General features: G+C 45.4%; 2 protein-coding genes across 3 annotated transcripts; one reads left to right on the forward strand and one right to left on the reverse strand.

Annotated features, from left to right (window-relative positions):
- Nucleotides 1-237: 237 nt before the first annotated feature.
- Nucleotides 238-8,966, forward strand: LOC118287388 (LIM and SH3 domain protein 1). 2 transcript variants are annotated; one of them, XM_035612509.2, is made up of 8 exons: nt 238-478; nt 1,655-1,749; nt 2,634-2,718; nt 5,106-5,213; nt 6,094-6,201; nt 7,499-7,568; nt 7,694-7,782; nt 8,216-8,966. In XM_035612509.2, exons 1-8 carry the CDS (start codon nt 410-412, stop codon nt 8,387-8,389), a joined length of 798 nt encoding a protein of 265 aa, XP_035468402.1. In that variant the 5' UTR covers nt 238-409; the 3' UTR covers nt 8,390-8,966. The 2 variants fall into 2 exon arrangements, with proteins under 2 accessions (XP_035468402.1, XP_035468403.1); XM_035612510.2 differs by lacking the exon at nt 5,106-5,213 and having other exon boundaries at nt 239-478.
- A 68-nt stretch (nt 8,967-9,034) lies between these two features.
- LOC118287387 (kelch domain-containing protein 1-like) lies at nt 9,035-15,492 on the reverse strand. Its single transcript, XM_035612508.2, has 13 exons — nt 14,800-15,492; nt 13,978-14,048; nt 13,426-13,546; nt 12,608-12,720; nt 12,236-12,326; nt 11,926-12,024; nt 11,566-11,640; nt 10,961-11,019; nt 10,723-10,829; nt 10,526-10,598; nt 10,129-10,213; nt 9,638-9,717; nt 9,035-9,386 (listed from the first exon to the last, which is right to left on the reverse strand). Exons 1-13 carry the CDS (start codon nt 14,935-14,937, stop codon nt 9,251-9,253), a joined length of 1,248 nt encoding a protein of 415 aa, XP_035468401.2. The 5' UTR covers nt 14,938-15,492; the 3' UTR covers nt 9,035-9,250.
- Nucleotides 15,493-15,900: the final 408 nt, after the last annotated feature.

The following is a 15,900-nucleotide window of genomic DNA, read 5'->3' on the forward strand; positions in this document are numbered from 1 at the left end:
AAATCACATTGTACTTCACTTTGAGGATGAATTGAAGAATTAAAGTGTTGAATTAAAGTGAAAGCACGGAGCTATTCATAAAGTTTACCCAAAACTTACGAAACCACGACTACTACTTTCAACTGTATCCTATTTTGCAATCTATTTCGACGCTTCACACAAACAAATAGTTTAATTCCGACGCTTTCCGAGGGAACGTGAAGGCGTCGCCCCGCTTCACTCCTCCTCGTCCTGAGGTCTCGTTAATTGACTCGTCCGCTGGAGAAGAGGAGGAGGACTGTTCTCCTCCCGGCTGCTCATCACAGTCCTTCTTCTGAAAACTTGACAATTTCTCTTCTTCTTTTTACCATCTTGGTCAGTGAGGTGTTCTTTTTCTTCTTTTTGCAGCGAGATAAATCCCTGCGCCACCATGAATCCACCTTGTGGAAGATGCAACAAACCAGTTTATCCCACAGAGAAAATCAACTGTCTTGACAAGGTAAGGTGACACTCACAAAGTCCATATTACACGAAATCCTGCAAAGAGATTGCCACTAAAACCCTTTTATTAAAACATTTCAAATTAGTGTTGTGCTTATGTGCAGCAAAATCCTCATATACAGACAACACTTTTCATTTAGAAATTTTACATAAAAGTTGTCAGAGTACGTAAAAGAAGTCAGTATTAAATAGATAGAATCCCCTTTCTTCTCTCCTGTGTTATATTTCCTTTAATTTCAGCACTATGTTCTGCAAGAAATTGGTTATTGTTATAATGGTACATTTATGTAATTTTATCCTCATGTGAATTCATGTGGCTCCTGATTCTTCTTCTTATTTTTGTGCACACATAAAATACACAAACACACACCAAGGGGGGTCGATGAGAAGAGAAGAGAGGAGAAGAGAAGCCACATCCGGCAGATGAACACTGACCAAAGAAACCTTGAAATGTTTAAAAAAAGAAAGGACACAGATACTGTGTGTGTGTGTGTGTGTGTGTGTGTGTGTGTGTGTGTGTGTGTGTGTCCCTAACTGTCAGCAACAGCTTGTTAACATTTACTGTCAGATAAAGAATTTCATCAACTTAATTTATCTTTAACAGAAAAAGAAAACTAAAATAACTTGGTGTCACGGAGTTGGATTACTGTTTTGAATTTCTGATATCTAATAGTACAGATAGTTGTTCAGACATTACACATTTTTCTGCACAAACAGCGATTTTTTAAACATTTCTCCGCACGTGCATCACTCTTTGCTCAGTGGGACTTCTGTGTGGCCCTGACATGTTTCCTTCAGGTGACCTCACATCTCAAGTTATTCATGCAAACAGTTCACTGAGGTAGTTGAGGTACTGCACACCAGACCTCGCTCAAGTCACTGGCAGAATGCAGTGTTTTAAAATGCATCCACAGTATTCATCCTCATGCGGTTGTTTTGCTCTTCCACCATCTTTCTTTGGCTCAGTGGTGGAATTCGACCACAGCCGTGTTCTCTCGGGAAATTTCCAACTGTGTCACTGTTTTTTAGTGGATAAATTTAAATGCCATCGCCTCCGCAGTCGTCGATCCACAGTTTAACGCTGGTTTCCAGGACGTTTACTCTTTTAATGATCATATCTGTTATTTTTTAACACTATATCTAAGACTCTTTTTCTCTCTCCTTCTCTCTCCAGTATTGGCACAAAGGTTGTTTCAGCTGCGAGGTCTGCAAGATGGCCCTGAGCATGACCACCTATAAAGGGTTCGAGAAGAAGCCTTACTGCAGTATGTGAGTGTTGACCACCTGCCTTATTAAAATCACGTGACGCTCGACGCGACTGGGAAACGACAAACAAAACCTGTCGCGACACAAGAGGACGTGAGTGTCTGGGGCAGTGGAAGCTGCCGTGTTTGGAAAAGGGGAAGTGTGAACAGACGGACGGATCGAATCATGTGATTCTACAAGTGTAACCTGACATTCCCCCATCCTGGCACATATTACCACATATTCACTTTTTCACGTCTTTTTCTGGATTTTACTGTCCATATATTAATGGACACAAAGGCAAAAAATTAAGGTTCAGCATGAGCAAATGAATCCATTTGGATCTGCCGTCCCTTCCCCCACCGAAAATAAAACTAGCAAATACACAAAACATGAAATCAAATGATATGTTTCTGCATTTATTCATACATGTATTTATACTTATGTAAATTGTCCTTCATGCTTTGGCGGAGGAAATGTAGGAACATATAAAATTTGATAAAAAATAAAAAATAATAAAACCCACAAGCAGCATTTCTGAATATTCTAACAACATAATTCCTATGTGCCTAAAATATACTGTAGCAGTATTGATAATGATGAACCGAAGAGGAAAAGTGAAAATAGTTGAGATAGACGATTTTCACACGAACATTAAAAATCCTGTCCTAATAATTTTAATTTTCCAAATATAAAAAAAGTTCTCAATCTATGCTATATATATATATAAATATATACTGTATATATATATAATTTTTTTAATTATTTTTTTTTATATAAAAATCGGTAACAGGTTATATGTTGTGGTTGATCAGCGTAATTTAAAATCAAGACAAACTCATTATGAGGATGCAAAAGGTGGAGACATTTTGAATCAACATGACTTCTGTCCTCCTCTTCCGCTCCAGGCATTACCCCAAAACCTCCTTCACCATCGTGGCCGACACCCCCGAGAATCTGCGCCTCAAACAACAGAGCCTGCTCAACAGCCAGGTGAGGCCCTCGCCGATCACTCGCCGCTGTCCGTCTCCGCCATCAGGCTCTGTCTTTTCTCTCGCCCGCCAGAGATCCTCGCCTCTAATCTGGCCTGCGTCATCGCGCCTCGGCGTCTCAGTCTGCCTCACAGCGGGGGGAGAGCGGAGGAGGACGCAGCTCTCGGCTCCGCGCGCAGCATCAATTGGATTCCTTTGATCGGATCGAACGAACCCTTTGACCGAGCGGTAAAGAGCGAGAATCGGTCGACTCCGGCGCGGAGGTCTGAGACTGAACCTTCTCCCAAGTGATGGTTAAATTGACGGTCACACTATAGATCTCTCCTCCGCTTGTGTGCGCCGGCTCAACTCCGTGTCCCCGGCTGCCTTCGCTGATCTCAGACCCTAATCTCCTCACACCGCCCGAGCCAGCGACTCCACCTGATGGAAGGGATAAGTCCGTCAAGTCACGCAAAATTAAAGAGATTCCCTTTCAAAGTTGGAACGTTTCGTTCCAGGGGATCGTCTCGTCGTTTCTCCTCCCGTTCCGCAATGAGAACGTTTCCTTCAAACCGCGTTTCACCGCCAGCGTTGAAAACAGATTTCTTCAAGCTCAGATTGCACGAATACCACACACAAACTCTGTGACTGTTGGAGACATACGTCCCATACGTGCAGCCCTGCGTGTGCAGACGAACTCGTGATACTGCGCCCATGTACTCGTACTTGTACTCATAGAAGTACTCCGATACTACAGCTCCAGATACCACGGCGGAGACATAGCGTCCTCTACACAGTTGAGCATTAAGCGGAGGAGGAGCAATGTCGGCAATATTTAGCAAAAACACGCAATCTACAACAAACAAATAAAAGCTGGCACTGATGGTTATTATATTTCACGCTATGCAGCACATTAAAAGCCGCGACTCCACAATTTCCCCAAGGTATCTTTCTTCTTTTCAAGCAGCGGCAAGTACTCATATCGGTGCTCTGCGTCGGCAAGTGGCTCAATGTGTGTACTTGTACTTGTACTTGGTACTGAGAAAAACTGGCATCGGTGCATCCCTCCAGCGTATTACCACAAACGACCATTTCCTGCACGTCTGTTTGCTTACGCGCGGAACAAACAGGACGCGTCGTCGTCGTCGTCGTCGTCGTCGTCAGCGAGTTTTGATAGAGACGCTGGTTTGTGTCAGGACAGAGACGGGCTCCGTCCCGCTGCCTGTCATTATGCTAAGTTGACCTGACTCCTCCTCCTCCCGGCTGCAGCTTGATATTCCTGCATTTAGAGAAGAGCATCCAGTGGTTTGTTTTTTACCCCCAGTAACTCTGAGCAGGAAAGGGAGTTGGGGTTCCTCCCAAAAATGTCAAACTAAACTATTCCCCGTGTTTGTGTGTCAACGTGCACATTCAACAAAACAGCACAAACAATAAAACCCAGTACAAGGGGAAGTAAAGCAAGAAGAAGCTCTTTGCTGATATGAATTTAACGTATGTCATTGTACTTTTTAAGCAGTTTTCCGTCAAACAATGAGATGTAACCACACAAAGCCATTTTCGGTTAAAAAACCATTTCAAACCAAACCAATCGTGTAATGTAAATATTTTTTGATGCCACTCGATCTGCTATGATGACATTGTGATCAAATTTACGCCAGAGGCCTTCTTTTTTTTGTTTTGTTGCTTTTCTCCCTCGTCCAGCTCTCTGCGTGTCCCTCTCCTCTCGTCTCACCCGACCAACCCAGGTCATTGTTTATAACCATAAAAGTCTCGGCAGTCGAGCTCTCTCACTGAGGCGGCATATTCCCCATAGCAAGAACATGACTCACTGTGTGTGTGTGTGTGTGTGTGTGTGTTCCTTGGACTTAAATCCTTGTGAGGACCACGTATAGTCCTTCCGGTCCCCACTTTATCAAATGGCTGTTGGAGGGTTGAGACTAGGCTTAAGGGTTAGAATTGGGTTGAGGTTAAGGTTATGGTAAGTGGCTGGCTAATGCATTAGGCCAATGATCGTCCTCACAAAGGTCAAAGTACAAGGGTGCGCGTGTGTGCGTGTGTGCGTGTGTGTGGGTGTGTGCGTGCGTGTGCGTGTGTGTGTGTGTGGATCTCCGATTTACCATCAAATAAACATTTTCGCGTCTGTTTTAATGCCACAAGTGTTCCCTCCCAGGCCGAAACGTACCATGAAACTTGACCTGCGGTTGTTTAAATCTCGCAACGTGAGTGTGAGTGTGTGTTTATGTACATTAGTGAAACGGACCCGGCGGAAGTGTGCGCGCGACACCGCCCAACACCTCGCCCCGCACAAAGACTACCCGCCTTCCTCGTGGGCGTCTGCCCTAAGCCAGGTCTTTCTAATTTCGAATGTCCGCCGACTCTCCTGAATCCTGATGACTTGCAAATTTGCAGGCGCTCTATAAGGAGGACTTTGAAAAGAACAAGGGCAAAGGTTTCAGCGCGGTGGTCGACACGCCGGAGATGCAGAGAGTGAAGAAGACACAAGACCAGATCAGTCACGTACGTCCGGGCTCCACCTCCAAATCCGCCGGGGAAACAGAGAAATCTTACGTAACACTAAATCTCAACTTCAGCTCTTTGTAACATCCCTGAAGTCAACTTTTTTTTTCCCTTTCAGAGACATAATGGGACTTTTAGATTAATCTTTACTTTGTGACTTCTTTCCATCCTCCAACTGTGTCTGCATGTCAAAAACAATCTGTCTCTATACACACAAACTTGGTTTTTTTTAAATCCTCCCTGATTGCGTTTGATGTGATGCTGCATTCAGGGGATGTCAGATTTATTGGAAAAAGAAAAAAGAAATCAGAGCAGCCTTGGAAAATAAGGCCCATAACTATTAAAACGAAAACAATTTTTGCTGCACAATCAGCTGTATTTTTCAGACCTTTCCTCAAATCATTTGTTTGTTTTTTTGTTAAATAGCCTCAGGCCGCTAAAAAACATTGAAGAGAAACTGTCACAGAAGAGGTTTGACCTGCTCACAATTCATCGCCTCAAATATCGGTGCGTCACAAGTTTGGTAAAGAAAAGTTTTTGGAACCACCAAGGTGACTCTTACTCTAAGATGCCAAGATCTACCTGACATCTTTGAACCATGAATGCAGCATGTAACTCAATGTCTTCAGTTGAAATGAACGTTAAATCGTCGCATGAATTCAATTCAGTACGACAAATCTGACGAGACCACTTCCCTCCGACTGTGCTATTCAACATACTTGTCAACAATCTTAAGCTGATTTCCAAAATCAGATATGATGTACACACATATGATGAACGCAGCGGGAGATTGTTCCGAGGTTTCTTGTTTACAGTCATCAACACGCCCGCTTCACTATTCTTTTAATAAATATCTCTATGTATATTGACACATTTGCAGGCCCTTTACAAGGAGGACTTTGAGAAGAGCAAGGGGAAAGGTTTCAGCGTGGTGGTCGACACTCCGGAGATGCAGAGATTGAAGAAGACACAAGACCAGATCAGCAACGTAAGTTGAGAAGGGCTGGAACATCTTGAACGGTTGCTTCAAGTAACTTGACAACAACTGCAGTGCGACACCAGGAGCCACTTTTCAGCCTTGTGCTCCGGACAGCAGCAGTGGAGGAGCTCGATCCTGCAGAGACGCGCCGGCACATTTCAGACATTTCTCCTCGTCCACCGAGGAGCAGCTGCCCTACATGGTCAGAGTCTCGTAGCTGTGGACACAGGGATGGTGCACACACGCACACACACACACACACACACTGGCAGACGAATGCATACCACACTGCAAACTTTCTCTTTCTTTCTTCTTCTCGCTCTCGTGAGCAGCGGGGTGATGAGCTGCATGTCGAAAGGCCAAAATCTAGCAATTTATTCTACCACTGGTCTCATTTTGTTTTTCTTTCTTTCTCCCTCCTTCTTTAATCTCTCTCTCTCTCTTCTCCCCTTGAGGTCTGCTGAGGACACGGGGGGCTGCTCCCTCTTTAACTGAACTGACATTTCCTCTTCCGTCCTCTACAAGACGCTGGGAGCATTCAGCTCATTTGACGGAGGTTGGGTCGTCCCCCTTTGTCTCCGTGTCCCCTGGTGGACGTAGAATCGAAACTGGAGCTGTGTTCAGTCTGTAGGACAGAAATAAGTGAAAGTATGAAGTGTTTGAAACTCCTAAGATCTCTGAAGATTCACAATTTCCAGTCTTGGCCATTACGAGCTTTGAAAAGCAGTAGTGGAACAGCTTGTTTACAGTATACAGCCCGACTTCACGTATCCTTGTCTTGAGGGAGAACTCTAAAACGTGTGTTTTACAACGTCACGCTCATCAAACCGAGGTGCTCCTCAGAATCGACAAATGCAAAAACAAGCCTGAGCCTCGAGTGTGATGACGAAGAGCCCTCGATGTTGCACAGCTGCCACCGACGTGTTGTGGCCCGAAAGCCACAGACGGAAAAAAACCACACACGTGTTGATGGTGCTTTTCTGCTTTTTGCGTCCGTGAAAAGTTTATCGTAAGATGAGGAAAGAAAGGGAAAACTGGAAAACAGGCAGAGTTTTTTTTCCTTCAAGGCTTTTCTCTCGACTGAAACTGCTGCCTTGTGAGTGAGGTTCTGCCCCTCCCCCCATCCTCCTCCTCCTCATCCCCCCTCCTCCTCCTCCTCATCCCCCTCATCCTCTCTCAGCACCTCCTAAAATGGTGAGCTTCTCCTCACAGTGGGCGACCTCCAGGGGTCAGCTGTTGAACTCTCGGACAGTGTTGCGCCCCCGTGTGGACTTAACGCGCATGTTTCGCCGCCTTGTGTGTGCAGATCAAATACCATGAAGACTTTGAGAAGAGCAGAGTACGAAGTGACGCGCCCCCTCCTGAGAACAGACAAGGTGAAACATTACACAATCTTAAAAGGCATATGTAAATTTGTATATTTGTACTAACGTGTGTGTGTGTGTGTGTGTGTGTGTGTGTGTGTGTGTGTGTGTGTGTGTGTGTGTGTGTGTGTGTGCAGACTACGAGGAGCAACCATCCAACCCTCAAATATTCAGGCAGCCCGCTGGAGAAACGCGCCCCGCTGCTGTAGCACCACCCTGTGGCGGGGTAAGGCTAGTACATGTACACACACCACATGGCCAAAAGTATGTGGACAGCCTGATAGTACACATTTATGTGATAGTTGAAAGTGATGTCTTTACCAAATTATGGCCATTAGTATCCTGCTACCCATCAGATCTTGGCTGCATAAACTTGTTTGTGGCACTTTATGGGCTTTTTCTTCCAAACACTATATTTATTTTCAATAGATTTGAAGTCTTTAACATTTATTTCTCAGGTTACATTGATATTAAATGTTTAATGTCAGCTCACATCTTGTGTTTTAATGAGTGTGCAGCCGTGTTTGCGTTGTGGATGTATTTTGGACAGTGTTCCGGATGTTGCGTTCATGACTCCTGTAGGAAAATTCAATGGAAATCACACAGTTGGGACTTTGAACTCTCTTTGTGTCATTCTGCGTGCGTCTCCACACACTCAGAAGCGTTACCAGGCGCTGTACAGCTACGCGGCGGCGGAAGCGGACGAGGTTTCCCTCCAGGAGGGCGATCTGATCCTGGACGTGGAGCCCATAGACGAGGGATGGATGTTCGGATGCAACCAGCGCACGGGGCAGCGGGGCATGCTCCCCGCCAACTACGTCCGGCCCGTGTGAAAGAAAACGGGACTTCGGACGTCACCACCTGCGATCAGGCCTCTTCTCTAAATCACCTTTTGCAAATAATAAAAAACAAAGGCTATTTAAAGAAAAGAAAAAAATCTACTTCCCTGCCCGTTACTGCTTTGCCTACATGTCAGAAAATATGTTTTGCAAATGTATTCAAAACAAGTGAAATGTCACTTCAGGGAAGAACAATGAAACTAAATGTAGAAGTGAGAAGAGTTTTGTTTGTAATATAATATATATATAATATACAAAAGAGGAAGGAGCAGAACAGTGGGTATATATTTAAATACAAATAAAAACCCTTTGTTTACTAAATTTGACAGCATGTAGAGTTTTATCTCAGGAAATATTAATCTTTTTATGTCCATGTCCTTCAGCAGTAAAGTGCAGCCGTCGCTTTGCTCCGACAGGAACAGACGTCTTGTGTCAATCTCCTGTTTGCATCAGTCGTCTTCACTAGTTATGATTCCTTATAAACACACGTTTGGTATATTGGAAAAGAAACATACATTTTATGATTTAAGCTGATTATATTAAATAAAAAGGTGAATATTTAACCTGTTAATTTGCTTTTTGAAAACTCAAATTTTGTTCCCGCTGCCGTGTGACCTTAGTGAAATAATTTTTAAAAAGTACAACAAATAGTTTCCTTTATTCACAATCATCAAATCACTACATGAAGTAAAATTTTTTACCTTAATCACCGTTTGTTTTTTTAAAAAAGATAGACTTTATTTACAAATTATATTTCCTTAAGTTAAAACAATGAAACTAGCACCATTTTCTCTTCTATTAAGTCATTATGAATAGAAAAACACGCAAAAACACAGTTTTGTAAAACCGTCGTGGTCAAGCTGTTAGAACAGGCGTCGTGTTGGAGAAAAAGGAAACTCTCTTGTCGACTTTGCTCCTCAGTTTTGACGGCAGCCAGTTCAGCTGCTTCGCAAAGCGCTCCGGGTGTTTGCCGATGACGTCCTCACACAATCTGGAGAGGGAAAACAAAACTTTAATCCAGCCAGGTCACATCAACATGCCGCTCAAAGCTCATTAGCATAACACACGTGCTCCGTTTGTGTGTTTCGACGGGTCCCCTGGGGGCTTTTCGTTAAAACTGCTTATTCATGTGTGACAATGTGCTGCAGAACAGAATGCACTGTGAGAGGAAAAGCACGCGGCACACCAGTCACACGAGGAAATATGAACTCATCGGACATGAACGCAGAAGGTTCCTCGCACCTGAAGAGGGAGTACGGCTGCGTCTGGAAGATGATCACGTCTCTGCAGTGGTTCTGCGTCGGAGACCTCAGAACAGCCACCTGACGACGGGATGGACGAGAATTTCAAATCAGTCTATTGGTTCACTTCATGGTCCACAGAGGATGGACCCCACAGGCCCGGGTGACCCCCATGACCTTCACTCCAACCCGCTGGGTTGCCAGCGAGTCCTTCTATACAGTTGTCGGTTTCACGAGTGAAATCACTGCATTACCACACCAAGTGCACTTTGATCCCCTAAACCACTTAAGATTTTCTTTATGCAACAGTTCAGCCGAGTCGTCTATTATTGGTTCACTCAAGAAATTACATTGTGCTTCGCAGGATCACAGAAGCAATGGGCTTCGCAGGGCTGCAATCTCTCACCGATTGTCTGCAAAATCATAATGCTGCACAATGTTTAAGTAACAGCTTGAAACATTAAGTACGAGACTCTCTCTCTCATCACGCACCGGGTCTATGAGGATGCAGAGGTTGCTGCTTCCGCCAAACACGACGACGTCGTTGTCGTTCCCCAGACTCGCTGTGTGACAAACCCTGGGCAGGACGAACAAGGAGCAAATCACACATTGACTTTCAAAACACCATGAGCCACTAACAACTACATGTTGAACACAGGAAGCCCGATATGAAACTTTGGCTGTGAGGTATGTTGAGAAAAAAAAAAAACTACATTTAATGGCAGTCGCTTTACACTCTTTGTTGTTAGATGCACAATAAGAACCTGAAACCAAAAGAGTTTCTAGAAATTAAAAAGGTTGTATTATCTGAATTCATCTTTTCGGAAACATACACAAGATGTAAACAGACAGATGTAAACAGACTTCCCCCAGACGCTGAATCGCCTACCTGGGCTTGTCCTTGTGTGGGTGCGTCATCCTGGTCCACTCTCTCCTGACGGTGCTGAACTGCCAAGCGTCATCTGGAGGAAAGATGGAACAACAAGTCCTTCAACCTTGTGCATGTTGGTCCGAGGCAGACGAGGGAGTGAACGTGACTGAACGAGTCACGCTGGAGAGTCCATGAAACGACCGCAGGAGACTTACTGAGAGTGCTCCCGTCCCGGCCGAGTCCTCCGTACACGAAGAGGGAGTGATCCGACACGGCCGTCATGGTGTGCATGGAGCGCCCCAGGGGTGAACAGGACAGGTCACTGGTGAAGGGTGGACAAACGTGTGTATATATACCCAGTCAGTGAATCGTTATAGAAAGAAAGAAAGAAAGAAAAAAAAAAAAAAGGTGCAGAAATTAAACGAGTGAGCGTAAGAGGGGAGGGAGCTTTACAATTTGGTCCAGGTCCATGTGTCCAGGTCTATGCAGAACATGTCAAACTCGGCCGTCTCCTGTGAACAATCACATCAACTCCATGTTTAGGTGAAGACACTTTACCCACAACCCATTGACAGTGTCAGACCACATGGCCAAAAGTATGCAGACACTCTTGCCTCCTCTGGTTTTAGATTTTGGAACATGGCCGCGGGGGAGTTGCCCGGTGGGGGGGGGGGGGGGGGGTTAGGCTGAGGTCAGGGCAGCGTGAAGGTCAGTCACGTTCCCTCTCACGAAACTCAAATTAAAATCTAAACAAACCCACTGTTTAAGGATCCCACCCGGGAGCACAAGGGCACCGTCCTGCCACAAGAGGAAAGGGATGTTGAAACAGGAAAGGAGCCCCCCCCCCCCCCAAACTGTTACCACAAAGTCAGAAGCCCACTATTGTCTTAAAGAAGCTGAAGCATTGACATTTTCCCTAATCTTGGGAACAGGAGGGACCACGAAGAACAAGGCCCCAGGGGCCAAGAACTTGTTTGGTGAGATTTTGTTTGACATCCCGTGTCCACATACTTTTGTCTGTTTACAGTTCCAGAGAGGAGATAAGGTTCCAAACTTACTACGCCGCCGGAGATGTAACCCCTGTTCCCCAGGAGCGCGCTGGCATGGCAGCCTCTGGGAGCAGGAGCCGGACCCTGCACGTTTAAAAAACACACAACATCATGAAGAGTGTTTTTTTTTTCTATTCTCAGTCTTTATGCCAGAACTAGATTGGTGGCAGCTCTCGGCCTCCGCCAACCGGTCAGGTTTCAGGAAATAAGATCACAATCGCTGCTCGTCACGAACTTTGACTCCTTTGAGGAATCCGAACGCGACGGGGAGTTCATGAGAGACGGCCAGAACACACGGTGTTGCCTCCAGCCCCGTCAACTAAAAGAAGTCAAATGACCAGCGAGCCCTCGTCCAGTGGCTTCACTCACCTGAGTCTGTGGCTTGGTCCATGTCGCAGTCTGCGTGTCGAAGACGTGGACTTCGTTGTTCCAGCCCCAGCACCGAAACAACGTGTTTCCAATCATCGCCTAACGAAAGAACACAAGAAAAATGAACATTTATTCTTATGGGTTTTTTTTTTTTTATGTTTGCGTCTCATGAAGCACTTTGTGATTGTTGGCGTCAGCTCGACCTACATGAATCAAAAATTATTTCTCACGTCACAATATTCAAGACCCTTTGTTCTAATTCTGTTTCATAAAACAGTGGTTGTGCATTATTATTATTAATAATAATTACCCAGGACATCTCTTCCACGATGAAGTTTGACGTGGATGTGTTTCGTACCTCACCAATGGTTTTACACCCGTATCCACCGAAGTAAATTAATCTGCACCAAGACAAAGAAAGGTCAGATTTGTCATAAATTCACATGAAACTACAGAAAAATAGTGCAGCCACAGAGGAAAATTAAAGAAAAAGTAGAAACTGTAGAAACTTTAGTTTCCCTTTTGATCATGCCAAACTAAACACTCTGCCATTTTTCTTAAATTCCGAAACACTCAGTTCGCTGCTGAAAGACTCTTTTATCCACAGCTGTTCGTATTCCCTGGTCGTGCTCTTCTTCGTCGGTGTGCTGTGGCGGGTGTCACCCCCGCAGACAGAACTGACCTGTCTCTGTGAACCCAGCAGGTGTGTTTGTTCCGTGGCGACGGCGTCGTTCCCTTGGCGTCGGTCACATGCTTCCACGAGCAGCGCGGCTCCGAGAGGTCGACGCTGAACATCTGCAAAGCGGCGACAAAGTTTAATTTGTCAGTAAGTGCAAAAGGACGGAGCATGTGTATGATCACATGAATCAAAATATTACATTTATTTATTTTAATGTCGGAGCAGATTTGCAAACTTTTCCCAAGATGGAAAACTTTAGACGAAAAAGGGTGCGAAGGTTTGATCGTTTCAATAATTCGTCTCGTGCTGGATCACGAACACTCACCAAGCTGCACTGAAAGAAGTTTCATGTGCCCAACGTCTCGCAGCGTTTTTTTTTACTGATACCTCGTCTCCATCTCGTCAAGATCAAGTTACTACAAGTTCTGCATGTCGCATACTTTTCCTCATGTGAAATAACAGCTGCCAGGGAGAAAAGTTCAAGCCTCTCATGTTTCATCATCGCTCTGGAGACACAGACTCGTTACTGTTCGAACAGTATTATACATTAATAAGCATCATAGCTGCGGGGGGCCCACAGAGGCTGCTTATGTATAGGGCCCAGAATTTGGCACTCCGCCCGCGAGTGATGAAAGATAAATATCCGACTTGTTCTGAAGATATATTTTACAGTATCGTCAAAAACAAAAAATTCTATCTGCTCTGAGAGAAATAAATCTTTCTGAGGATTTTCAAAGATTGGCGGGGGGAACCTTGGGGGCCCTGGGTAGTCTGTCCGCCCCCAGAATTTGCTGCTGCGCCCCTGCCGCCCCGTCACCCACCTGGTTTGTGTATCCGACCGTGTCGCACCCTGCGAAGATGTAGAGCGTGCCGTTGACGTGAGAGCCACAGAAGCCTGCCAAGTCTCGGGGCACGTCGTCCCCGGTGATTTCCCTCCGCTCCCTGACGCACAGGAAAGAGATGAGCGAGCGGAGCATTCAGTAAATCATTTAAAAACACACATGAAGATGTTAAAACTGAAGCAGAGTGAGCACGAGCGCGCACACACACACACACACACACACACACACACACACACACACACACACACACACACACACACACACACACACACACACACACACACACACACACACACACACACACACACACACACACACACACACACACACACACTCTTTCGATTCTCCTTTTAACTGTTGTTCCGTTGTTCTTAATCAAGTCAGCGTATCTTGTTTCTATGATTTAAAGAACAAATTTTATCAGAAAAGAACGGTCTAGGCCTGAAATCCATGGCTTGCATGTCAAGGTGACAGTTCATCTCAGCTGGATAAAGAAACAAAACGACAGACAGCCGTCTTTCGCTATCTTACCACGTCCCGCTGTCTAAATCGCAGAGCCATATCTCATCACCGGGCAACATGACATCCTCCCCAGCGACCACCTGCGAGGAGACAAAAGAGAGGAGATAGAAGTCGTGACTGAAGACACGGTGTACTTAAAACAAACACACACGCGCACACACACACACACACACGCCTGTCTTCTCTGGAATGACCAGCAGAGGGCGACTCCACTGGTTGTTTCTATAGAAGTCGATCAGAAAAAAACGACTCCACTTCTTCTCACCCGTTTCATAACGTCAGTGAAACATTTTCCTGAGGAGTTTATGGTTCAATCTGCAGTTTCAAGTCTTCTTCAGGATGTGGAGAAATAGACGATAAGGCACCGTATGCGTCTCCATAAGAAGAGTTTGGGACGTTGATTGGTTGGTTGGTTGATTGGACCATGCAGATCACCTGTATGGATTCATAATGATTCTCTACTCATTTGTTCAGGGTTTTCCCCCTTTTTAATTTGTCGCATGTCTGAGATGTGGTTTCTTGTCGGAACAAGTCTTGGAATCTTGTTTCTTTCCATGAACTGGGGTTTTTTTATAGAACGTTTCAACATGTTTCCTCACAGAATGAACTTAATCAGAATGTGTTTGGTCTTATAAACTGCCATCCTATTAATTTTTTTATTATTTTTAAAAAAAAAATAGCAATGGTCCAGACACTTGACTTATTAAATGGGAACTGGACAAACAAGCAATGGAGGACTTATTAAAACAAAATGAGGTTTGTGCATCTGGTGACGTGGCACGCGCGCGCGCGCACGCACACACACACACACACACACACACAGTCGCTCACCTGGTATCCTCCCCACACGTACAGGGTGTTGTCGTCGATGAACGCCGTGTGGTTGCTCCTCATCAGCGGGCTCGGGGGGGGGGGGCCCTCCTCCCCCTCCTCCTCCCCCTCCGCAGCAGCAGCAGCAGCAGCGTCCATGTCCAGCAGCTGTCACTCCAAATTAAAAGCTCCTGAATATATAAAGACCCAGAACAAGCTGTCGGTTGCCAGGCTCCAGGCAGCGGAGAGACGAGCTGCTCGGGCCGCCGGGGGAGAGACGCCGACTGGATTGTGGAACGTGTTTTTCAGGGTTGCGCTGCAAAGCTACACTCCTCCCAGGAGGATGCGCCTCGCAGCTCTGCGCCTTCACGGACCCGAGCAGGCAGTTAGAAAGCAACCCCCCTCATTGTCATTGAACGACTCCACAGTTTGCATGCACACACACACACCTGCGGAACAACTGTCAGCCCAGGGCCGGTGGAGAACTGAGGTTTCTGGTTCGACTCTTTAATGAAGTCAAAGTGACCAGACAGAAAGTTGAAGAGACACCGACGCTCGGACTCATCAACCACAGGTGACATGGATTCCTGGTTGGCCGGTGCACGATGAGTCATTGTGTGATTGGCTGCACCTGAACTGTGTCCTGATTTTTAAAGGGACAGTGCAGTGATTTTTTTGAAGCGGGGTTGTCCTTTTTTCGGCGGCCCCCTCTGCAACAGTGCGACTCGTCTCCATGAGGTAACATGTGAACTATGCATAAGTAACTCCTACAACCCCACTTCAAAATCACTGAACTGTCCCTTTAAGGTCAAAATATCCACGTGAGGAGAGCAGGGAGGGGTTGAGGGACGACCCTCACGCACATGTGACCCTTAACCCTGAGTTGTTGTTTTACCTATATCCTCCCACCCACTACCAACATGTTTGTTTACTACTTATTTAGCATATAGAGCTAAATTAGGGCCAGCCATAAGAAAACATAGAGGACCTTTTGCATAATGGGAATATAGTCAAAATATCAAGAAACAGTTAGATTTTTTTTAAGAATAAACTTGGAGCAAATTAGACATTTTTCCCCCCATCTAATTTTGCATATCGGGAATAAATTTGAAATTTCTGTCC

Source organism: Scophthalmus maximus, chromosome 16, assembly GCF_022379125.1.
Source record: "Scophthalmus maximus strain ysfricsl-2021 chromosome 16, ASM2237912v1, whole genome shotgun sequence".
NCBI lineage: Eukaryota > Metazoa > Chordata > Actinopteri > Pleuronectiformes > Scophthalmidae > Scophthalmus > Scophthalmus maximus.